General features: G+C 43.6%; 1 protein-coding gene across 4 annotated transcripts; it reads right to left on the bottom strand.

Annotated features, from left to right (window-relative positions):
* Positions 1 to 9,023: 9,023 nt before the first annotated feature.
* LOC135546113 (G-protein coupled receptor 4-like) lies at positions 9,024 to 22,200 on the bottom strand. Of its 4 annotated transcripts, none has more exons than XM_064974271.1 (3): positions 21,816 to 22,200; positions 18,519 to 18,604; positions 9,024 to 12,265 (listed from the first exon to the last, which is right to left on the bottom strand). In XM_064974271.1, exon 3 carries the CDS (start codon positions 12,234 to 12,236, stop codon positions 11,235 to 11,237), a length of 1,002 nt encoding a protein of 333 aa, XP_064830343.1. In that variant the 5' UTR covers positions 12,237 to 12,265; positions 18,519 to 18,604; positions 21,816 to 22,200; the 3' UTR covers positions 9,024 to 11,234. The 4 variants fall into 4 exon arrangements, with proteins under 4 accessions (XP_064830343.1, XP_064830344.1, XP_064830342.1 ...); XM_064974272.1 differs by lacking the exon at positions 21,816 to 22,200 and adding an exon at positions 19,948 to 20,868; XM_064974270.1 differs by lacking the exon at positions 18,519 to 18,604.
* Between the last annotated feature and the right edge of the window lie 3,108 nt (positions 22,201 to 25,308).

Genomic DNA, 25,308 nt, shown 5'->3' with positions numbered 1-25,308 from the left:
CTTAAAGAAAATCAAGTAAATACTAAAATGTACTGAACATTCACATTCCTCTTTTACCCTGATTTTTTTTTTTTTTTGCAGAAATGCAGTTAAAAGCATATTTAGTTTCTTAAATAAATTTAAAAAACACCGGTCAGGAACATACTTGGTTAAATGTGATCTGACCATTTCTGATAATATCAGATTATTTGTGTATTAATTATGATGCCATGATATGTGCCTGTATTGATGATGTATGTTATGATCCCATGTAACGTGTTGTAGTTTGGATGTAATATCCTAGGCATGTTAGTGCAGTATATTGAGGTGTGGGATTTACAACAGTCAAAATGACACCCTCATTGAAATGACAATTGAACAGGTAAAGAGGTATGCTGACTATGCAGAAAAAATATATATATATTTAGTAGGAATTCGGCATAATGATTATGGCTCTAGATTGCAGGAAGAAGCTGTTTCGGGTGTTTAAAAAAATGCAAAAAGCTCCAACATACCATCCCCTCCATCCTCTGAAAATAATGTCTGCATGACGCACGCCCCCCGATCCTGTTCGTTTGCTAATTAAAAAGATTGTGAAATCATACAGGTTGGAGAAAAAAGATAAATACTGTTCTTTTTTTTTTGTCTATTTCATTCGTCAGGTTTTCACATACAGACAGACAAAACAATGAAATATACACATGCACACCCACCAATAGCAACGTGATGTAGCTATTTAGACCAGTAGCAGTGACAAGTGCCACAGGAAGTGGCTCTTAACAAAGGGCAGAGGTGTGAGATGGGCCAGTAATGCCATGGTGCTAAATGTGTGTGCATGCTAATTTGTTTAATTTATCCTATCTGGCAGCCATTACAGTAATGGGATTAGAAAGCCTGGATATAGCCCGTCTTTCCCAGGACCAGCAGGGCTCAACACACAACAGCAGCAGTTGCAGCTTATGGAGATAAGTGTATAGTCTACGGATGAACCCTAGGGACATAGCTCTCTCTCGCTGGCGCCAGCTCCCCAGATAAGTCCCTTCTCCCTGTGTGTGTGCGTGCATGTGTGGCATGTAGGGAGGGATTGAGTCACGTGACTTTTACAACACGGACATGCATTGCAATTCGGGCCATCGAATCAAGTTAACCGCAGGATTTGCTGTGATTAATCGCACATTCGAAATGGTCTCGATTTGAGCTGTAATTTAATAAAAACATTTTATAGAAGAGAAGTACAAGAATATTAGGCGAGTGGCCAATCCTCAAAATGAACTTTGGTTTTTGAGATACCTCTAACCGACGGACAACAAAACACATTTTAATGCAAAAGTGGTTCAATTAAATTAATAAATATTTTGATGTACCACCTATACTCAAAATGTGCAGAATATTGCCTGGTTGGAGAGGGGTGGGCTACATAAACTCATGTAACCCAATTTAACAAGTGCTGATGTGCTAAATGTGAAATACAAGTAGTCAGTGGTCTTCCCTTCATACACAAACAAACAGCATTGTGAAATCTTAATTCATCTTGGAAATATATACCTGTAAACACAGAAATATTATAGGTGGAAACATCAACTATGAATATTTATAATTAAATGTAAGCTTGTCTTTTTGGTAGCTGAATAATAGACAACTTTCCAAGTCACATTTGCTCTCATTCAGTGCTTTATGGTCCTGCTGACAAAAAAATTGTGCTCTGGGACAGGTTTTTATCAAGGATCTCTCTGTACTTGGCTCCTTTCATCTTTCCCTCGATCCTGACTAGTCTCCCAGTCCCTGCCGCTGAAAACCATCCCCACAGCATGATGCTGCCACCACCATGCTTCACTGTAGGGATGGTGCCAGGTTTTCTCCAGACTTGATGCTTGGTAAGATGGCACCGACAGACATGCCAGCTCTGTTTCTAGCTCCTAAGCAACTTTGCAGTATTTCATTTTTTTGTGTGTTACTTCTTAAATTATAGCCCAGAATGTTTTTTGTGTTATTACACAAAATAACTTTTGGATATCAAAGAGGCAGTAACTCACCAGTATTACAACTAGGAATACGACTTTCCGAATTCAATCCTTTGTTCGTATCCCGCAGGGCAATTTAACTTATCACAGAGGCTGCTCCAGTACGCCGCCAGCGGAGAAGAGTTATTCGGAGTTGGTCAAGGTAGGAAACAAAACCTCCACTTCACTGATCCTCAACACAGGAGCCCCACAAGGGTGCGTGCTTAGTCCCCTCCTATACTCTCTATTCACCTGTGACTGCATGACCACGCACGCCTCCAACTAGGCCTGAGCAGACAGCCTACAGGGAGGAGGTGAGGGCCCTGGGAGTGTGGTGCCAGGAAAATAACCTCTCACTCAACATCAACAAAACAAAGGAAATGATTGTGGACTTCATGAAACAGCAGAGGGAGCACGCCCCTTTCCACATCGACAGGACTGCAGTGGAGAAAGTGGAAAGCTTCAAGTTCCTCGGCGTACACATCACTGACGATCTGAAATAGTCCACCCACACAGACAGTGTGGTGAAGGCGGCGCAACAGTGCCTCTTCAACCTCAGGAGGCTGAAGAAATTTGTCTTGGCCCCTAAGACCATCAGAGACTTTTACAGATGCTCAATCGAGAGCATCCTGTCGGCTGTATTACCACCTGGTATGGCAATTGCACCGCCCGCAACCACTGGGCTCTCCAGAGGGTGGTACAGTCTGCCCAACGCACCCCCGGGGGAACACTGTACCCTCCAGGACACCTAAAGCACCCAATGTCACAAGAAGGCCAAAACGATCATCAATTACGTCAACCACGGCCTGTTCACCCCACTATCATCCAGAAAGCGAGGTCAGTACAGGTGCATCAAAGCTGGGACCGAGAGACTGTTTCTATCTCAAGGCCATCAGACTGTTAAATAGCCATCACTTGCCGGCTACCACCCAGCTCCTCATCCCTTCACCTTAGTGGCCTCTTTCCTATATACATAGACATGAAATCACTAGTAACTTTAATGAGGTTTACATGCTGTAATCCATTACACTCCAATCCTGCTCACGGCTGGGTTTCCCGTCGCAATCCGTGGCAGTTGCAAGTCCTGCCACATTCGACGAGCATCTGTGCCAGTGCAGTAGGATTCGATCTTAGTCCGGTATTGACGCTTTGCCTGTTTAATGGCTCATCGGAGGTTGTAGTGGGATTTCTTGTAGCGTCCTTGAAAGTGGCAGCACTATTCTTTAGCCTGTAACCCATGGCTTCTGGTTGGGATATGTACGTACAGTCACTGTGGGAACGACGTTGTCGATGCACTTAATAGTGAAGCCGGTGACTGATGTGGCAAACTCCTCAATGCCATCAGATGAATCCCGGAACATATTCCAGTCTGTGCTAGCGAAACAGTCCTGTAGCTTAGCATCCGCTTCATCGGACCACTTCCCAATTGGGCGCGTCACTGGTACTTCCTGTTTGGAGTTTTTGCTTGTAGAGAGAGCTTTGTGTGTGTTTCCTTAGGGCTGTATGAAAATCCGTATCGCCAAAGTATCGCGGAACATCGGTGTGAACATTTTAGAAGTCATTTCCGATTGAGCCGACATATGCAGTGTTTACCGTGAATGCAGTCTCTGCTACCACGGGAACATTGCCTTTAATTGTCAATCCTGTTACAAAACAGATCTTCAGCGTCACGGATTGTATAGAGCCCTTAAAGTTGAAATCTGTAGAAGGGGAAAGAGCACCGCTGTTCCCCCCCCCCCAGCGCCTTTGTTACTGTTTTTGTTTTGTTGATGAATTAAAAGGGGGCATCCAGCATTGCGGTAACAGGGACATAAGAGTGTTCAATGTTTAAAGTAAACTTCCTTGTTATTGTAATATCGAAAACAGACATGGCAATTTCACCAACTACAAATATCATTTTCAATCGGCCTACTTTATTCTCCTTTTCTTTACACCTATACTCCAACTTTTCAATTTCCTCCAGTGTTAAAAACACTTCTAATTTTCACTATAACACACATTGGAACACCAACTGTGAGAGTGGTGTGGCAGGGAATCTGTCAGTTGTTACTAGTATGTTCATTATAGCTGCTCCATACCACATTTAGCAGTAATGGAAGATGTGGCACTGAGAGACAATAGATTCGCTTTTAGCTTGGATCTGAAGTACTTATCTTTTGTGATTTCTGTTTTCTATTTCCTACTCCTCTAAGAGCTTAGTGCTTAGTTGTATCTCACACTGGATTCGTGTTGGGTACCATATATATATATAAGTGAGCTTGGCATTGATAGTACCAACACACACTGCAAGACCATGACGTTCTTTAGTGACAGGGTGAGGGAACGTTACATTCGTAATTGAAAGCAAATGTGCTTTCTTCCTGTAGTGTAGCAATGAGATTTCATTGTTTTTACAAGGGTTGAAAAATTTGTGGAAATGTCCACAAATGTTGTAACCATAATATTTTACACAGATCTGTGAGAAGTGAATGGGACATTGTGTAGGCTTCAAGGGGAGCTGCGGAGATCCTCAGACGAACATGATCAACCGTGTGTATACAAGTGTGTATGCAAGCCGTAGCTGACATGAGAAGACTTGAGGATACATAAGGGGACGAGTGTCTTCAAAAGTGCCTTCAAGCATACACACGCACACACAAAACATGCATATCAGGGAGATTATCATAACTGTTTGTTCCACAGAGTGCCTAGCCCTTGATATTGTTTTTCAAACTGCTCATTGGTCAAGGGTTTTCTATACATACAGCCATTTTATGTAGCATGATCATACACAAGCTTCAGCTGCCTTAATCTCTCGTGGACAGATTTAAATGGTGAGAATGTTTCAAGGCTCACGTAGAATTGATTATTTGGACTAATCGCGATTGGGTTGTACGGTCTGCACTAAGTCAAAATTGGCTATGTAGTAATAATTCATTAAAACAAACCTGTCCTTTTTTGGCCATAATAAACACGGGTTAAATTAGCAGAAGGGAGGGGTTTGTCCTATAGTTTACATTTGCTAGGGAGGAGACTTCACTTCCTCCATTTGCACAAAGGTAATCCAAATCAAATCAAATTTTGTTTGTCACATACACATAGATAACAGATGTTAATGCGAGTGTAGCGAAATGCTTGTGCTTCTAGTTCCGGCAATGCAGTAATAACCAATGAGTAATCTAACCTAACAATCCCTCAACAGCTACCTCATACACACAAGTGTAAGGGGATAAAGAATATGTACATAAAGATATATGAATGAGTGATCGTACAGAACGGCATAGGCAAGATACAGTAGATGGTATCGAGTAAAGTATATACAGTGGGGAGAACAAGTATTTGATACACTACCGATTTTGCAGGTTTCCCTACTTACAAAGCATGTAGAGGTCTGTATTTTTATCATAGGTACACTTCAACTGTGAGAGACGCAATCTAAAACAAAAATCCAGAAAATCACATTGTATGATTTTTAAGTAATTAATTTGCATTTTATTGCATGACATAAGTATACCAACCTACCAACCAGTAAGAATTCCGGCTCTCACAGACCTGTTTGTTTTTCTTTAAGAAGCCTGTTCTCCACTCATTACCTGTATTAACTGCACACGTTTTAACTTGTTACCTGTATAAAAGACACCTGTTCACACACTCAATCAAACAGACTCCAACCTCTCCACAGTGGCCAGGACCAGAGAGCTGTGTAAGTACATCAGGGATAAAATTGTAGACCTGCACAAGGCTGGGATGGGCTACAGGACAACAGGCAAGCAGCTTGGTGAGAAGGCAACAACTGTTGGTGCAATTATTAGAAAATGGAAGAAGTTGAAGATGACGGTCAATCACCCTCTGTCTGGGGCTCCATGCAAGATCTCACCTCGTGGGGCATCAATGATCATGAGGAAGGTGAGGGATCAGCCCAGAACTACACAGCAGGACCTGGTCAATGACCTGAAGAGAGCTGGGACCACAGTCTCAAAGAAAACCATTAGTAACACACTACGCCGTCATGGATTAAAATCCTGCAGTGCACGCAAGGTCCCCCTGCTAAAGCCAGCGCATGTCCAGGCCCATTTGAAGTTTGCCAATGACCATCTGGATGATCCAGAGGAGGAATGGGAGAAGGTCATCTGGTCTGATGAGACAAAAATAGAGCTTTTGGTCTAAACTCCACTCGCCTTGTTGGGAGGAAGAAGAAGGATGAGTACAACCCCAAGAACACCATCCCAACCGTGAAGCATGGAGGTGGAAACATCATTCTTTGGGGATGCTTTTCTGCAACGGGGACAAGACGACTGCACCGTATTGAGGGGAGGATGGATGGGGCCATGTATCGAGAGATCTTGGCCAACAACCTCCTTCCCTCAGTAAGAGCATTATAGATGGGTCGTGGCTGGGTCTTCCAGCATGACAACGACCCAAAACATACAGCCAGGGCAACTAAGGAGTGGCTCCGTAAGAAGCATCTCAAGTTCCTGGAGTGGCCTAGCCAGTCTCCAGACCTGAACCCAATAGAAAATCTTTGGAGGGAGCTGAAAGTCCCTATTGCCCAGCGACAGCCCCAAAACCTGAAGCATCTGGAGAAGGCCTGTATGGAGGAGTGGGCCAAAATCCCTGCTGTAGTGTGTGGTCAAGAACTACAGGAAACGTATGATCTCTGTAATTGCAAACGAAAGTTTCTGTGCCAAATATTTAGTTCTGCTTTTCTGATGTATCAAATACTTATGTCATGCAATAAAATGCAAATTAATTACTTAAAATTCATACAATGTGATTTTCTGGATTTTTGTTTCAGATTCCGTCTCTCACAGTTGAAGTGTACCTATGATAAAAACTACAGACCTCTACATGCTTTGTAAGTCGGAAAACCTGCAAAATCGGCAGTGTATCAAATACTTGTTTTCACCGCTGTACATATGAGATGTTTAATGTAGGGTATGTAAAAAGTGGCATTGTTTAAAGTGGCTAGTGATACATTTTTCCATCAATTTTTCCATTATTAAAGTGGCTGGAGTTGAGCATCTGTAAAATTTTGATTGCATTTGGTGACGAGACAAATTTCTTCAGCCTCCAGTGGTCGAAGAGGCGGTGCTGCGCCTTCTTCACCACGCTGTCTGTGTGGGTGAGCCAATTCAGTTTGTCCGTGATGTGTACGCCGAGGAACTTAAAATTTACTACCCTCTCCGCTACTGTCCCATCGATGTGGATAGGGGGGTGCTCCCTCTGCTGTTTCCTGAAGTCCACTATCATCACCTATGCTTCACAATTGTTAATTGGGTCCCCCCCCCTCCAGAAGTGAAACAGTAAATTACAAACTTTCGCAAGATCATTTTACTTCTGCGTAGCCCAGAAAGGGTTAACGTCACATTCATTTATTAGCATCATTTTACATCTATCACAGGTTGAAAACTCCATTCATCTAGGCCATTTGTGCTTGAGTGCTAGAGAGCTGCATTAATAGATTATAAAATAACATTATATCGCTACAGTTCATGCATAATTTAGCACATTGCTTTCACAAATGGTACACATGGAAGTAAGGGTTTAGGTAATCTAATATTCTTCCATAATTTGATGAGATCTATCAAGAACCCTTAGACAGAGGAAATTGGTTTTCAATGAGGCACTGCCTTTATAAAGATCCTCGATTTACATGTTGTGTTCGCAAACAAAACTCACTTTTGCAACATACATAATTCATGAGTAGTTTCCCGGGCGCAGTGTAACAAACAGAGCAAGCAGAAACCCGGACCACTCCCGTGGCTTTCAGAGAAGTAGGACCTAGTCTACCATCTTGAATTAGTTGTATTTCTGAAGAATGTTCACAGTCTCCAAAATGAGCACTGTCTGCATATCTTTCCTTGGCATCATGTTCAACAAGGCTCTGGCACTGAGACAGACCAATAGTCATTCAGTGAGGTAAAGAGAGGAAATTACAATGGAAATTACAGTTTTTTTATAGCTATGTGAAAGTACCTTATCGTCATCTCTAAGAGAGGGGGGGGGCTTCCTTCTGTAAACAGGCTGTCCCCAGCCCTCATGAAACCCATTCAATATGACAGATAAATCTGTGCTTTTCAGTGCGTCTCATTTCAAGAGTTTAGTCCCCGTGAGCAGCTCAGAATCAGAGCAAGCATTCACGTCGTACACAACTGGTCTCACCAGTAAAATGCCAACCACTCAGCCTGCTACAGTATCGACGGGCACAGTGGGAGCTTTATTGACAAGCAGCATGCTATCATGTGAATCATTGAACACCATTCCACACACATAGCAAGATAACCTGCTATTTCAATGCTGTCCCTCTTTAACTCTCTCCACTGTCAGAGCTAAGGAAGGTCACAGAAATGCTTGCCACCGAGAAGTGATTATTGAACCCTCCTTTTGGTGACAAAGAATGTGGCGGCCGATTGTGTTCCAAAACCATTTGAGTCTGGACCGTGTCTGGAACCTGATCATTCCTGACAGATTTAGTTAATCATCTTCTCTTCTCAGCTCTTATCATCTGATCAGCGCTGAGCAGATAGAACAAATGTCATTTCATCCATGCAATTGTAGTAAGTAATTCCATTACAAACTTTCCTTCTCACCGCTGGTTATTGGATTTGCTTCATGAGACCTACCTATTGGCTTATGTCCGTTTTCTTCCAAATCATCAAGCAGCACCGACATGACCTTGCTTGGGAGAGATGTTCAAATAAACGGTCTGAAAGCAGTGGATAATTGTCCATCCCTCTCCGTAACTGCAGCAACAGAGACGTAACATCACTGGCCATTTTAATTATGGCCTGTGGGGCGGTCTGCTGATTATGGACTCTTTTAATTACGGCTCATTTTACGTTATGTTAGATGTCAGCGAGGCCGGAGTGGAGCCGTGTTCTCTGTCAGCCATAATGTCTACCGAGTCTTCTGTTCAGCTTTCCTCATCAGCACCAGAGAGCTCTTATCCAGAATATAAGGATCAAAGGGACCGCTACTAGGATAGAAACCATGAGCCCCACAAATACCCCACCCCCCCAACCCCCACCTGGGAAGACAGGGACTACAGTAAGTCCCATCCCCACAGCCGCATCAATCAATCAATCAATCAATCAAACGTATTTATAAAGCCCTTCTTACATCAGCTGATGTCAAAGTGCTGTACAGAAACCCAGCCTAAAACCCCAAACAGCAAGCGATGCAGGTGTAGAAGCACGGTGGCTAGGAAAAACTCCCTAGAAAGGCTAAAACCTAGGAAGATACCTAGAGAGGAACCAGGCTATGAGGGATGGCCAGTCCTTTTCTGGCTGTGCCGGGTAGAGATTGTAACAGAACATGGCCAAGATGTTCAAATGTTCATAGATGACCAGCAGGGTCAAATAATAATAACCACAGTGGTTGTCAAGGGTGCAACACATCAGCACCTCAGGAGTAAATGTCAGTTGGCTTTTTATAGCCGATCATTCAGAGTATCTCTACCGCTCCTGCTGTCACTAGAGAGTTGACAACAGCAGGTTTGGGACAGGTAGCACATCCGGTGAACAGGTCAGGATTCCATAGCCGCAGGCAGAACAGTTGAAAATGGAGCAGCAGCATGGCCAGGTGGACTAGGGACAGTAAGGAGTCATCAGGCCAGGTAGTCCTGACGCATGGTCCTAGGGCTCAGGCCCTCAGAGAGAGAGAAAGAAACAAAGAGAGCGAGAAAGAAAGAGGGAAAAAGAAAGAGAGAGAATTAGAATTAGAGAGAGCATACTTACATTCACACAGGACATCAGTTAAGACGGGAGAAATACTCCAGATATAACAGGCTGACCCTAGCCCCCGACACATAAACTACTGCAGCATATATACTGGAGGCTGAGACATTAGGGGTCGGGAGACACTGTGGCCCCGTACGACAATACCCCCGGACGGGGCCAAACAGGCAGGATATAACCCCACCCACTTTGCCAAAGCACAGCCCCCACACCACTAGAGGGATATCTTCAACCACCAACTTACCATCCTGAGACAAGGCCGAGTATAGCCCACGAAGATCTCCGCCACGGCACAACCCAAGGGGGTCAGCATCACACTCCGTAATTAAAGCAACGGTCTACAGTGACCTCTGATGTTCAGAGCATTTTGTTAAAGAGCTGTATTAAAGAGCTGTATTGACTAAGTGTCTAAATTGATGAGGCAGTTCATTGCTTTCCAGTGCTGGATTTTTGTTTATTAAATATTTTACCTTGGAGGGGAACTGATTTGTCCGATAATGGAATTGTACATGGAAACGTAAGAACAAATGCACATTTGGGTAGCTTCCTTTATTGTTTATTGGGTGAACATTTGTACGACATGTCTTCAATGTCCAGTACTGTATTTTCTTTGATTTCAACGCCAGTATTGTTTATGACATAGATTTAGTTTGGGATATGCAGTATATATATATATAATTGACAAATGTTCTTCTGATTTATGTCAGTCCACAAACAGGCAAATTAGAACAAGAAGGTTCATTTGTAAACCAAGCACATGTCAATAAAAACCCGTGGCAGGCCTGAAGAGAGTCGAGGGCCCTTCAAGCAGAGCAATCCTGTAACATAAAGCCAGAACAGACAGCCTTTGAAAGGATTTTCCTTACCAATGAGGACAGGCATTAATAGAAAGCTCCAATTCAAAAACACAATACCCATCCTCATCACCAAGCGGAATGTTAAGAAAAACTTCACAAAGGCTTTTCTTTGAACATTTTAAAAAGACCTGATTGACTGATGAAAGTGGGTTGATATGAAAGAACATGTTATTGAAGTCACACAGAACAAACATGCCGTCCTTTTTACAATGTGCACGGAAGGGATTTACTGCAATAGACGAAGAGCGTAAACACAACACACACGCTCACAGTTACACGTCATTTGATTACAATAAAAAACTGTAACTATATTCAGTTACGTTACCAGCAAAGATATTGTAATCAGATTACCGACAACATGATTACTTAGACTACTTTTAAATTCAGACACCTTATGACAACATTCTGTTTTCTCAATGACATTCAATTCAGCATTGGAAAAAGCATCAGTTTGTTCCACCTGGGTGAGTCAGACACCACTATGATGACATACCAAATGCTTTGAATGGATCCTTTTTTGTCTTCTTCTAATGCCTCTTAAAGGTAAGGCAATCCAAAAGGGACTGAAAGTGAGTTTGGGTAATCCAAAAGTTACGTTACTAATTACTAATTTAACTGTAATGGATTACATTTAGAAAGTAAACTACCCAACCCTCCACACAAACACACAGTATGTAATCAGATCAGGCTTGTATGTTCCATGGTTCAGTGGAGAGGGGACTCTCTCTCTCCCTCTGACCCTGTCTGTTCCCACAGAAGCACAGTCTCATGTCCTCCCTCACCCCGTTACTGACCAGCACATACAGGACTGGGTCCACCACACTGTTCAGGCTGGATAGGGCCAGCGTGAACGAGAAAGGGAAGTGCATTTTCTGCTCAAACTGACAGTACATCTTTTCGTCCATGTGGTAGTAGGCCAGGGAGCGGGTCAGCAGGAGGAGGTGGTAGGGGGCGAAACACACAGAGAAAATCCCGATCACCCCGAAGGACAGCAGCCGTACCTTCCTCTTAGCCTGCTCCCCCAGCCCCTCGCTCTGCTTCACCTGGCCCATGATCCTCCAGTAACACAGCCCCAACACCAGCAGGGGCAGCAGGAAGCCGATGCCCACCCGCAGCAGGTTGAACATGGCCACGGGCTGCGGCATGGGGTAGGTCTCGTAGCAGCGGTCCTGCGTGTCGTCGTGGGCATCCTGCAGGTTGTCCTTGAAGAGCACCAGGCCGTGTCCGGACATGACAGTCACGCACACGACCAGACAAAGCACCCAGGCATAGCGCGCGCTGCGGAAGGCTTTGGTCCTCAGGGGGTAGGTGACGGCCAGGCAGCGGTCCACAGAGATGCAGCACAGCAGGTAGATGCTAAGGTACATGTTGGAGTAGTAAAAGAAGCCGGCCACGCTGCAGGAGAGGCTGCCCAGGCTCCAGTGGTGGTCCCGGTGGTAGTAGTTGATCCAGAGAGGCATGGTAAAGATATAGAGTAGGTCAGAGAGGGACAGGTTGAGCAGGAATACCCCCAGGGTGTTCTGGCTGCGGACCTGCTGGACGATGGGGCCAAGGGTCAATAGGTTAAAGGCCAAGCCCAGGATAAAGGCCAGGATGTAGATGCCCATCAGGAAGTCACTGATAGGGCTATTAGAGATGGTCACGCAAGTCAAGTTGAAGTTTGTTTTATCCATCTGTTTCTCCATCTTTGTTCAGGTCCAAACTGAAGTAGTTCCTGAAAAGACAAACAAATCAAAATCAAATGTGCTGAATACAACAGGTGTAGTAGACCTTACAGTGAAATGCTTAATTACGAGCCCCTAACCATCAATGCAGTTAAAAAATATATGGATAAGAATAAGAAATATAAGTAACAATTAATTAAAGAGCAGAAGTAAAATAACAATAGCGAGGTACAGTGCCTTGCGAAAGTATTCGGCCCCCTTGAACTTTGCGACCTTTTGCCACATTTCAGGCTTCAAACATAAAGATATAAAACTGTATTTTTTTGTGAAGAATCAACAACAAGTGGGACACAATCATGAAGTGGAACGACATTTATTGGATATTTCAAACTTTTTTAACAAATCAAAAACTGAAAAATTGGGCGTGCAAAATTATTCAGCCCCCTTAAGTTAATACTTTTGTAGCGCCACCTTTTGCTGCGATTACAGCTGTAAGTCGCTTGGGGTATGTCTCTATCAGTTTTGCACATCGAGAGACTGAAATTTCTTCCCATTCCTCCTTGCAAAACAGCTCGAGCTCAGTGAGGTTGGATGGAGAGCATTTGTGAACAGTAGTTTTCAGTTCTTTCGAACAGATTCTCGATTGGATTCAGGTCTGGACTTTGACTTGGCCATTCTAACACCTGGATATGTTTATTTTTGAACCATTCCATTGTAGATGTTGCTTTATGTTTTGGATCATTGTCTTGTTGGAAGACAAATCTCCGTCCCAGTCTCAGGTCTTTTGCAGACTCCATCAGGTTTTCTTCCAGAATGGTCCTGTATTTGGCTCCATCCTTCTTCCCATCAATTTTAACCATCTTCCCTGTCCCTGCTGAAGAAAAGCAGGCCCAAACCATGATGCTGCCACCACCATGTTTGACAGTGGGTATGGTGTGTTCAGGGTGATGAGCTGTGTTGCTTTTACGCCAAACATAACGTTTTGCATTGTTGCCAAAAAGTTCAATTTTGGTTTCATCTGACCAGAGCACCTTCTTCCACATGTTTGGTGTGTCTCCCAGGTGGCTTGTGGCAAACTTTAAATGACACTTTTTATGGATATCTTTAAGAAATGGCTTTCTTCTTGCCACTCTTCCATAAAGGCCAGATTTGTGCAATATACGACTGATTGTTGTCCTATGGACAGAGTCTCCCACCTCAGCTGTAGATCTCTGCAGTTCATCCAGAGTGATCATGGGCCTCTTGGCTGCATCTCTGATCAGTCTTCTCCTTGTATGAGCTGAAAGTTTAGAGGGACGGCCAGGTCTTGGTAGATTTGCAGTGGTCTGATACTCCTTCCATTTCAATATTATCGCTTGCACAGTGCTCCTTGGGATGTTTAAAACTTGGGAAATCTTTTGTATCCAAATCCGGCTTTAAACTTCTTCACAACAGTATCTCGGACCTGCCTGGTGTGTTCCTTGTTCTTCATGATGCTCTCTGCGCTTTTAACGGACCTCTGAGACTATCACAGTGCAGGTGCATTTATATGGAGACTTGATTACACACAGGTGGATTGTATTTATCATCATTAGTCATTTAGGTCAACATTGGATCATTCAGAGGTCCTCACTGAACTTCTGGAGAGTGTTTGCTGCACTGAAAGTAAAGGGGGATGAATAATTTTGCACGCCCAATTTTCCAGTTTTTGATTTGTTAAAAAAGTTTGAAATATCCAATAAATGTCGTTCCACTTCATGATTGTGTCCCACTTGTTGTTGATTCTTCACAAAAAAATACAGTTTTATATCTTTATGTTTGAAGCCTGAAATGTCGCAAAGTTCAAGGGGGCCGAATACTTTCGCAAGGCACTGTATATACAGGGGGGGTACCGCTACTGATTCAATGTCCGGAGGCACCGGTTAGTTGAGATAATATGTACATGTTGGTAGAGTTATTAAATGGACTATGCATAGATGGTAACAACCGAGATTAGCAGTGGTGTAAAAGAGGGGGGCGGGGGCAATGCAAATAGTCTGGGTAGCCATTTGATTAGGTGTTTTATGGCTTGGGGTATAAGCTGTTTAGAAGCCTCTTGGACCTAGACTTGATGCTCCGGTACTGCTTGACGTGTGGTAGCAGAGAGAACAGTCTATGACTAGGGCGGCTGGAGTTTTTGACCATTTTTAGGGCCTTCCTCTGACACCGCCTGGTATAGAGGTCCTAGATGGCAGGAAGCTTGGCACCAGTGATGTACTGGGCCGTTCACATTACCCTCTGTAGTGCCTTGTGGTCGGAGGCCGAGCAGTTGCCATACCAGGCAGTGATGCAACCCGTCAGGATGCTCTCGATGGTGCAGCTGTAGAACCTTTTGAGGATCTGAGGACCCATGCTAAATCTTTTCAGTCTCCTGAGGGGGAATAGGTTTTGTTGTGCCCTCTTCACGACTGTCTTGGTGTGCTTGGAACATGTTAGTTTGCTGGTGATGTGGACACCAAGGAACTAGAAGCTCTCAACCTGCTCCACTGCAGCCCCGTCGATAAGAATGGGGGCATGCTCAGCACTCTTTTTCCTGTAGTCCACAATCATCTCCTTTGTCTTGACCATTTTGAGGGAGAGGTTGTCTTGGCTTCACACGGCCAGGTCTCTGACCTCCTCCCTATAGGCTGTCTCGTCGTTGTCGGTGATCAGGCCTACCACTGTTGTGTCATCGGCAATTTTAATGATGGTGTTGGAGTCGTGCCTGGCGGTGCAGTCAAGAGTGAACAGGGAGTATAGGAGGGGACTGAGCACGCACCCCTGAGGGGCCCCTGTTTTAAGGATCAGCGTGGCGGATGTGTTGTTACCTACCCTTACCACCTGGGGGCGGCCAGTCCAGAAGTCCAGGATCCAGCTGCAGAGGGAGGTGTTTACTCCCAGGGTCATTAGCTTATTTTTGAGCTTTGAGGGAACACTATGGTGTTGAACGCTAAGCTGTAGTCAATGAATAGCATTCTCACATAGATGTTCCTTTTGTCCAGGTGGGAAAGGGCAGTGTGGAGTGCATTAGAGATTGCATCATCTGTGGATCTGTTTGGGCGGTATGCAAATTGGAGTGGGTCTAGGGTTTCTGGGATAATGGTGTTAATGTGAGCCATGACCAGCCTTTCAAAGCACTTCATGGCTCCAGATGTGAGTGCTACAGGTCAGTAGTCATTTAGGCAGGTTACCTTAGTGTTCTTGGGCACAGGCACTATGGTTGTCTGCTTAAAACATGTATATTTTGTATGTGATATGATAGTGTAAAATAAAATATAGCTTAAATCGCTTGTGATGTATGAACCCTGATCAGAAAAGCTTGATTATCACCTGTGTTAAAAATAAAATAAAAAATAAAAAAATCAGGTTTCGGTAGTCTTTGCCATTTTTTTAAAACATTTATTTAACCAGGAAAGTTGTATTTAGACACGGTCTTGAGTCATAAATGAGACTAGTCTGTCTTTCCATAGATCTTCCTGTAGTGTCATTTAGTAGAAAGTTACTCACATAGGGCTCTACTCAATCCACATTGCGGAAGATCAGCTTTAAAGCTTGATTGAAATTTAAAAGCGATGGTCCCGCTTTTGTCAGGAGACTGCATTCACAGTAAACACTGCATATGTCGGCTCATTCGGAAATGACCTTCACATTTCTATCGCGGAATCTGTAACACTTCAGCTTTACAGATTGAATAGAGCCCATAAAGTGTATCACAGAGACACATCCAGTGCATTCGGAAAGTTTTCAGACCCCTTCACATTTTGATATGTTACAGCCTTTTTTTCCTTTATCAATCTGCACACAATACTACATAATGACAAAGCAAAAACTTTTTTTTTTTAATATCACATTTACAGTATTCAGAGCCTTTCTCAGTACTTTGTTGACGCACCTTCGGCAGTGATTACAGCCTTGAGTCTTTTTGGGGTGTGACGCTAGAAGCTTGGCACACCTGTATTAGGGGAGTTTCTCCCTTTCTTCTTTGCAGATCTTCTCAAGCCCTGCCAGGATGGATGGGTAATATCGCAGCACAGCTATTTTCCGGTCTCGCCAGAGATGTTTGATCGAGTTCAAGTCCGGGCACTGACTGGGCCACTCAAGGACATTCAGAGACTTGTCCCAAAGCCACTCCTGCGTTGTGTTGGCAGTATGATTAGGGTCGTTGTCTTATTGGAAGGTGAGCTTTCACCCCAGTCTGCGATCCTGTGCGCTCCGGAGCAGGTTTTCATCAAGGATCTCTCTGTACTTTGCTCTGTTCGTCTTTCCCTCGATCCTGACTAGTCTCCCACATCCCCACAGCATGATGCTGCCACCACCATGCTTCACCGTAGGGATGGTATTGGCCAGGTGATGACCGCTGCCTGGTTTTCTCCAGGCGTGTCGCCTGGCATTCAGGCCAGAGTTCAATCTTGGTTTCATCAGACCAGAGATTCTTCTTTCTCATGGTCCGAGAGCCATTTAGGTATCTTTTGGTAAACTCCAAGCGGGCTGTCATGTGTCTTTTACTGAGGAGTGGCTTCCGTCTGACCACTCTACTATAAAGGCCTGTTTGGTGGAGTGCGGCAGAGATGGTTGTCCTTTTGGAAGGTTCTCCCATCTCCACGGAGGAACTCTGGAGCTTTGTCACAGTGACTAACGGGTTATTGGTCACATCCCTGACCAAGGCCCTTCTCCACTGGTTGCTCAATTTGGCCAGGATGCCAGCTCTATGAAGAGTCTTGGTGGTTCCAAACTTCTTCCATTAAGAATTATGGAGGCCAAGGTGTTCTTGGGGACCTTCAATGCTGCTGGTATTTTTTGGTACCCTTCCCCAGATCTGTGCCTCGACACAAATCTCTAAGGACAATTCCTAAGACCTCATGGCTTGGTTTTTGCTCTGACGTGCACTGTCAACTGTGGGACCTTATATAGACAGGTGTGTGCCTTTCCAAATCATGTCCAATCAATTGAATTTACCACAAGTGGACTCCAATCAAGTTGTAGAAACATCTCAAAGATTATCAATGGACACAGAATGCAGCTACGCTCAATTTTGACTCTCATAGCAAAGGGTCTGAATACTTATGTACGTAAGTTATTTCTGTTTCTTTTGCAAACATTTCTAAAAAACCTGTTTTCACTTTGTCATTATGGGGTATTGTGTGTAGATTGATGAGGAAAAAACCTATTTAATCCATTTTAGAATAAGTCTGTAACGTAACACAATGTGGAAAAGGTGAAGGGGTCTGAATATATAGGATATATATAGCACATATCAGTTGAACTCATCCCTCAAAAGATGGCATCCTCTTACTCACAAGCATTACTCACAATTGGTTTTGTTTTATTTTTTATATCCCAGTATCCAGCTCATCACACTTTGCTCCAACCCATTTCATTGACAAAATTGTTTGTGTGTGAAAAAGATAAAACCCTTTGGCTATCCACTCTGACACAGTCAGAAATGTAACATACTATTTGAGCTTGATAATGGGCTCTGGATGGAAAATATGAGTCTACCCTTCAAGAGTGGGCCTCTGAGGTTTAGTCATGGTCTCACAAATATCGATTTGAGCCTTATTGCAGTGGAACTGGCTAACTCCAAATTGCCTGTGAAACCATCTCTCCACTTTTAAATACTTTGTGTGAAAAGCCTCACCAATTTCAGGATTTGTGACCTTCTATATTGTCTGACCCCCTCTGTGTATGATAGCAGTTACTGTCATTGGCTCCCTCCTCCTAACGAGTTTAAATTACCTTATGTTAATGCCGCTGTCCAGTAATTGCATCAACATTTTCCATGGTTATTGTTCTACATGGTTTCAAACTGGCTGACTATGCCACCGCACAGGTTGTGATTCGCGGGAGAGCATTTGCACTTCAAAGAGCCAGGCCCTGGGATCAGATGAACCAGATATTTGAGGCAATAAGACTGACAGCAGGATAGTACGTAGCTTTAATGCTTATTTAAATACTTTAGTGAAATGCAAGGAAGGACATAGTTCTAATAAGGTCACAGGGGTGCTACGGTCATAGCAGGAAGAAAATATGTCCCGCGGCAGTAACTTTATCAATCAATTGGTGATGACATTTTCGGACTGGTACCACACACTGATAATCAGATCTACATTTCTGTGCTCGCTTGCTCCTGAAACAGACATGCAAGTCTGACGATCACATGAAACAAACATCACTGTTCCAATGTAAATCCCAATTAGGTTCTGGGAAACGTGGCAGCCATTCATAAGATGGACATCTATGTTCTTTTCGATACCACAAACACCAACGTTTGTTTTCAGATTATTAGTAGGGCAATCGCATAATTACCTTCTCAGCTCTTTAATACAAAGTCTTCTTTTGAATTATTGCACTAAAAAGGTGCCGATTGGCTCGAATTGGAGAAAGGCCAAGTTCTGAAAGATAAAACAGGAAATCGTTTTTAAAAAAATGATGGGGCTGAGAAGATGATGTTGCTGTTTCCATCCTCATCCCACATTCAGGCTTTGTTGGTTGTCAGTGTGCAGAACCAGAAGGCCCTTAATGGTATAAGTGAATGATAATACATTGGCATGAATTGGCATGTGATGTAAATGTGCTCTAAGGTATATACTTAGTATGTAATCCAGACTGATCAAGCACTCGTTCCTATTCCGTGGGTTAATGCTCATGATATGGATCTTAAAGGGAAATGCTATGGTTGATCCACAGATCTGTCATTAATCTAAGTTCTCACAATGTGGATGACGGCAAATAGCCTACCTAAGGTAGGCATTTTGCAGCCAATAAGAATGAGCGTTGACGATCTGCACATTTTCCTTTGTATTATTACCACGGTGAATTGGGCAACCTGAACACTGTACTTTGGTTTGTTGAAAGATGACGGACCATAACGTGCTAATTGTTAATCAGAGCATTCTGCTATGCTGGTGCAATCTACTGACTAGTCAGGCCATTTGGCCTCCAATAATCACTGTGTAATTTAGAAACATCTTTCACTTTCAGAGACATTGATGGAATAATCTTTGCGTTAGTTTAACATTTTGCGCCCGTGACAACGTTCATCAGAAAAAGTGAAAAGGCTGAACGTAGGTGTCGGTGGCATACGGAAAGCTTGAGTTGTGAGTAACTGTGGTATTCCCCTCTTAGTAACAAGCCCCTTAGTAACAAATAAATAAAGAACGGTCTGGTCTAGATTACTAATGTTCCGTTGACTCTTAACCAAAAATAAATTCATAACTGCTGACACAAATCTTTCCAAATGCTGACACAACACCACATATATAATGCTGTATCTATGTGGCCACCGTGGGTGCGTTCTTGATAACTGCGCTATTGTGTTTACCCTTTGCTCTAACACAAACGCATTTCCTCTTTCTTAAAAAAAAAAACCCAAACTCTTTATACTTTTTTTTTAAACGAATGTGCTTGCAGAATAGTCGGACGTTTACATACACTTAGGTTGGAGCCATTAACACTCGTTTTTCAACCACTTCACAAATATATTTTTAACAAAGTTAAGTTTTGGCAACCCGGTTAGGACATCTATTGTGTGCATGAAGCAAGTAATTTTTCCAACAATTGTTTACAGACAGATTACCTCACTTATAATTCACTATATCACAATTCCAGTATGTCAGAAGTTTACATACACTTGACTGTGCCTTTAAACAGCTTGGAAAGTTACAGAAAATTATGTCATGGCTTTAGAAGCTTCCGAAAGGCTAATTGACACCATTTGAGTCAATTGGATGTGTACCTGTGGATGTATTTCAAGGCCAATCTTCAAACTCAGTGGCTCTTTGCTTGACATCATAGGAAAAATCAAAAGAAATTCAGCCAAGACCTCAGAAAAATAATTGTAGACCTCCACGAGTCTGGTTCGTCCTTGGGAGCAGTTTCCAAACGCCTGAAGTTACCACGTTTATCTGTACAAACAGTAGTAAGCAAATATAAAGAAAATGATGTGGATATATTGAAGCAACATCTCAAGACATCAGTCAGGAAGTTAAAGCTTGGTCGCAAATGGGTCTTCCAAATGAACAATGACCCCAAACATACTTCCAAAGTTGTGAAAAATGGCTCAAGGACGACAAAAGGCAAGGTATTGGAGTGGCCATCACAAAGCCCCGACATCAATCCTATAGAATATTTGTGGGAAGAACTGAAAAAGCATGTGCGGGCAAGGAGGCCAACAAACCTGACTCAATTAGACCAGCTCTGTCAGGAGGAATGGGCCGAAATTCACCCAACGTATTGCGTGAATCTTGTGGACGGCGACCCAAAATATTTGACAAGATAAACAATTTAAAGGCAATGCTACCAAATACTAATGGACTGTATGTTAACTTCTGACCCACTGGGAATGTGATGAAAGGAATAAAAATTTAAATAAATAATACTCTCTACTATTATTCTGACGTTTCACATTCTTAAAATAAAGTGGTGATCCTAACTGACCTAAGACAGGATTTTTACTCTGATTAAATGTCATTAATTGTGAAAAACTGAGTTTAAATGTATTTGGCTAAGGTGTATGTAAACTTCAGATTTCAACTGTACATTCCAGTACATTACTTTCCCAGGCAAGTTTTGTTATCTCATGTTTGACCTGAAGAATGCACTTTTTAAGCTATCTGTCCTGTCTGATTAATAAAGCATCATGAATATTTGTGTAGCAGGCTACCCTTCACAAGTCTGCAACTCTACATGCTACTTGCCTTGCATTCTCTCCCACAGGATACTCCCTGAGATTGTGGGTTGAGTTTAGTCCTCGTGTTGTCCGTATTCTCTTAACGTCAAATGAACCTTGCTTAGCAATTAGAAGAGTCCATTTGACTGACACTCCATGTAATATCTACCCACTGAAGCCATCCTGACTAGCCCTCTCCAGACCACTTCTATTGTGGATTTCACTCCATTACATCTGTCCAGTAGCATGTTAAATGTTCTTTTAGCCAAACGCACAGGGAGGGGACTCAGACGTACAGTGACAGCTCGACGAAAGATCTCCCAGGTCACAGATAGTCTCGTGTCCCAACGGTCCCAAAGCGTAACTCGTTTACATCCTTGAAAATGTCCACTTTTGTTCTCAATCAGCAGACAGTCCTCCACATTTCCACAGTTCTCAAAATCAACCCACTGTTTTGCCCTTTAAGCACCTTGTGGGAGCAATTTGCATGTTTTCGAACGTTGAATCAGTCACTGGCTACATTCCCAGACCTCTATAGTCTAATCATTTAGTAAGACTGACTCACACTGCTACAGGTTTCCTTTTACCACTGTCATCCTGGGGCCAGAGCAACAGGGGAAATTGTGCGTTGGGGGGGGGGTTATTTTAGAACAGAATTCAAATGTATCTTGTCAGCGCAATGTTTCGGTGGAATATTTAGGGAGCATAGACGTGCATCTGTGAAGAGATTGAACTGAGACCTTAAGGACTCTCAATCAATGAGACAATATGTGTATGCCTTATCTTCTAAAACATACAGTGATACTCTGTGTACTAACTTCCAGAGAATGTCTGATCTCCATCCGAAAAGAAAAAGTTGACAAAAGCGCTATCATTCTTTCATCTACACTTTTACCACTTCTGAGAGTCCTGACCACCGTTTTAGAAGACCTCACCTGTCAGTTGTGGGACTCAGCTTGTTGTCGACAATGGTTCTCCAAAGTGGGTCAAGAACATGTCTCCTTCAGTAACCCTCAGGCACAGGAGATGTCCATTCAGACAGCCTGAGGGGAGGCTTCAGAACCTTTGAGTTACTGCCAGACCAGAGTCCCACATGACGACAGGAAGAGAGCTGCGCCCACTCCAGTTAGAAGCACTCTGATGAGAGAAGACAACCGACAGACTGATGGTTTTCAACCCAGTACACGTCCTCTCCTCTGTGATGGGGAAATGCCAACCATTAGCAGTCAGTCCACTCACAAAAGTCAAGATGTCAGACAGACAGCCAATGCACGAGAGAGACACGGAGAGAGAATAAGTCAGACACGAGAGGGGAAGAGAAGAGTTATGTGTAGGGGAGGAGGAAGTTTCCTTCAGCATACACGTGCATTTGAGAAGTAATTACTTCGGGGAGGGGGGGGGGGTAGACACTTCTCACACACACTAACTCCCCAGCAACCCCTAGATGGATCGTTGAAATTTACAACTTGACAGGCAGTCAGGCTGATCACAATGGTCGTTTCCTCCACAAGAGAGACCACAAAGAGAGCAATCAGCAGCAACCGATATTATAGACACACAGGCAATGTGAGTCAATAACACAATAGAGCAAAATTATCTTTAGATGTGACTAATGGGCTATTCCTGTTGGCGTAGAAATCTGATACACATGTCAATCTGGACTGAAACCATCAGTGAGAATTCTAAAATGATTCATCACGGGTCAGGTCGTCTCTAACGTCATCTCCGTACCAGAAGTAAATCACATCTGGAGATCACATGATGACATCTGGCTATTAATTAATAGAGGAGGGAAATATGTGTATCACAGTCACAATTCAATTGGGAATGGGAAGCGAATATCCTTTATAAACTGACTGTCCCTACATTCCGTGTTAATATTTATCATCCCATCCTTGCATTTTGTCTTGTAATAACTCTCTCAATATGCACTTGAGGTTGAATGCGTCACAGCCGTTTCCAAAGGGATTTTTGTTGTTGTTGTTGAATGAACGTTGCTGCAGGGAAATGTACAGGAATGCATGAAGGTATGTGGGTAAATGAGCAGATAGTCTACAATTGTCAGTGGTGATAAGTTTCAGAGATGCGGTCAGAAATTAGAAGTTGGGAGTTCGAGAGGAAAATCTGTCCGGAAGTGAGGATGCGTTGTGCTCAACAGGGAGATGGAGAGACGAAACGAGAGACAGAGCCGCCTCTATGGGTTGGCAAAGTACGGGGTGGCAAAGCCGGACATGGCATGGACCCCCTAGACATACCCCCCAGTTTTGTTTCCCCATAAACATAACAAATGGTTTATGAATTTTGCCAATGCAGAGTTGTCGGGCCTGCCAGTAGCACAGACCCGGGAGAGGCTATTCTGGGTGTGGGCTAATGATCTGAGGAGGGGGATGTAATAATGTAATGTTTAGTAGTTAAAATCCCAAAATGCATTGTGATTGGGCACCTAGCCATGCATTGTCATAAGGTACCATCTTCATTACCTTAATTTAGGAAACTCATTGGATTCCACCAAGTAGCTACTAGCTTCATTAAAGTTTTGGTAGCAGTGAGCTGAATATTTATAGTTGGCTAATCAGGGTGGATGGGCCTACCCACTGGGCCTACCCACTGGGCCGAGGTTGAGGAGCCTTGCAGCAAATGTAATACCCGTCCATCGCGCATACTGCCTGCTGACCAACAAGATGGAGGAGAGCCAGGGCCAAGCACCAGCTGCACAAGGGTAACATCACGACAAGCACCTACACCGCCGTTTCCCCAGCCACTAGTAACTTGCACCTGCCGGACCTGTTGGATCAAACCAAAACTGAACCAGTGGAAGCAGATTGTTTTGACTCTTGCAAAGTGAAATCGCAACCACAGCCAGCAACAACAAATGGATCCCACTCAGAGGTCTTTAAAAGATTCGGCAGGCCTTTGTCATCAATGCCGACTGTGCTGTTGGCACTGAAATATGGGTTTGGATTAACATTTGGGACATCGACAGCAGTGTGTGAAAATTCCTTCTCCACTCTAAAGAGCTTACTGAGTGATGTTACATCAACGGAAAGCCCAGCTGGTCCAGCTGGCATTTGAACTAGACCTGGCAAGTATATTTTGTCAGGAAGGAGAATGGAATCAGAGATTTCTCAAGAGGCTCAACACAGCATGGAGGAGGCAAAAAACTTGTCTAAATGGTAAGCTACAACCTTTATGGCCCTATCCGCTGTGCCAGAAGGGTTATTTCATTGGTTTTCCCTCATGTAAGCCTACTGGTTGTTTGGCAGATTTTTTGTTGTTGTAATGTAACGTATAGTTTGAGCCTTTGCTTTTTAATTCAATGCATACTTTAGATGCATCTGTGATTCTTAATGTCATTGCTTGCTTTTGTGGGTCTAATTGCTATTGATCGATATACAGTTTTGCATTATTCGACAGGCATGGTGACAATGACCAATGTAGCCTATTTGTTGCGCTCTGAGGTGATGCTGAAATTGGAAGTGCATTTTTTTTAAGTCCTCCTTTCATTGCGCTGACTGGAGGTAGCCGGTGTGTCCATGGTCCTGAATAAATGGTGTTTTTCTTCAACGCCTTGTGCTTTCTTGTGTGCGACACGACAGCCAGTTGTTGTGTATATGGCTGCATTTCAGATAAGCCTACATTTTTGGTACATGTTATATGTAGGACCCATACAGTGTGTAGCCTACTGAAACAAGTAGGCAAACTTTCACTCTGTTCTGCATTACAAAGTCATTGTGTGATGGGCTACTGTAAAAGTAGCCCAATACTAGGAAAACGGCTTACTTTCTCGGCACCCTCCGTGCTCTCTTGCTATGCCGTGTGTGTGTGTTTGTGTGTTGCGCTCAGAATGGGCATTTAGTCTTATTCCCGGCAGATTCAAATGAGCTACTGCCATGTAGGACATTTTACATCAGCTATGACTATAGAATATGCACTTAGCTTGATTGAGTTCTCTTTCCTGAAATGCTCCCACACATAAAATATTGCGCCCCTGGAGAAGTGACGGCTTGGTTACGCTCAAGTGTCACAAATTCAACAGAAATGTAGCCTATAAGGGCCTCCGGAGTGTCGCAGCAGTCTAAGGCACTGCATCACAGTGCTGGCTGTGTCACTACAGATCCTGGTTCAATTCCAGGCTGTGTCACACCTGGCCGTGACCGGGAGACCCATTAGGCGGCGCACATTTGGCCCAGTGTCGTTAGGGGGGCGTTGGGCCAGCCAATCGTTCTCTAGCAACTGAGTGCATGCACGCTGACACAGTCGCCAGGTGTGCGGTGTTTCCTCCGACACATTGGTGCGGCTGGCTTCCGGGTTAACCTGGCATTGAGTCAAGAAGCAGTGCGGCTTGACCTCGACCTTCGCCTCTCCTGAGTCCATAAGAGAGTTGCAACGATGGGACAAGACCGTAAACTACCAATTGGATACCACGAA

The sequence above is a fragment of the Oncorhynchus masou genome, chromosome 9 (assembly GCF_036934945.1).
Source record: "Oncorhynchus masou masou isolate Uvic2021 chromosome 9, UVic_Omas_1.1, whole genome shotgun sequence".
NCBI lineage: Eukaryota > Metazoa > Chordata > Actinopteri > Salmoniformes > Salmonidae > Oncorhynchus > Oncorhynchus masou.
The sequence above is the reverse complement of the archived record's forward strand: the minus strand, read 5'-3'. Positions and strand labels throughout refer to the sequence as shown.

Bases quoted from the DNA above. Each gene is read 5' to 3' on its own strand.
- LOC135546113 (XM_064974271.1), bottom strand. From the start codon at position 12,236: ATGGAGAAACAGATGGATAAAACAAACTTCAACTTGACTTGCGTGACC.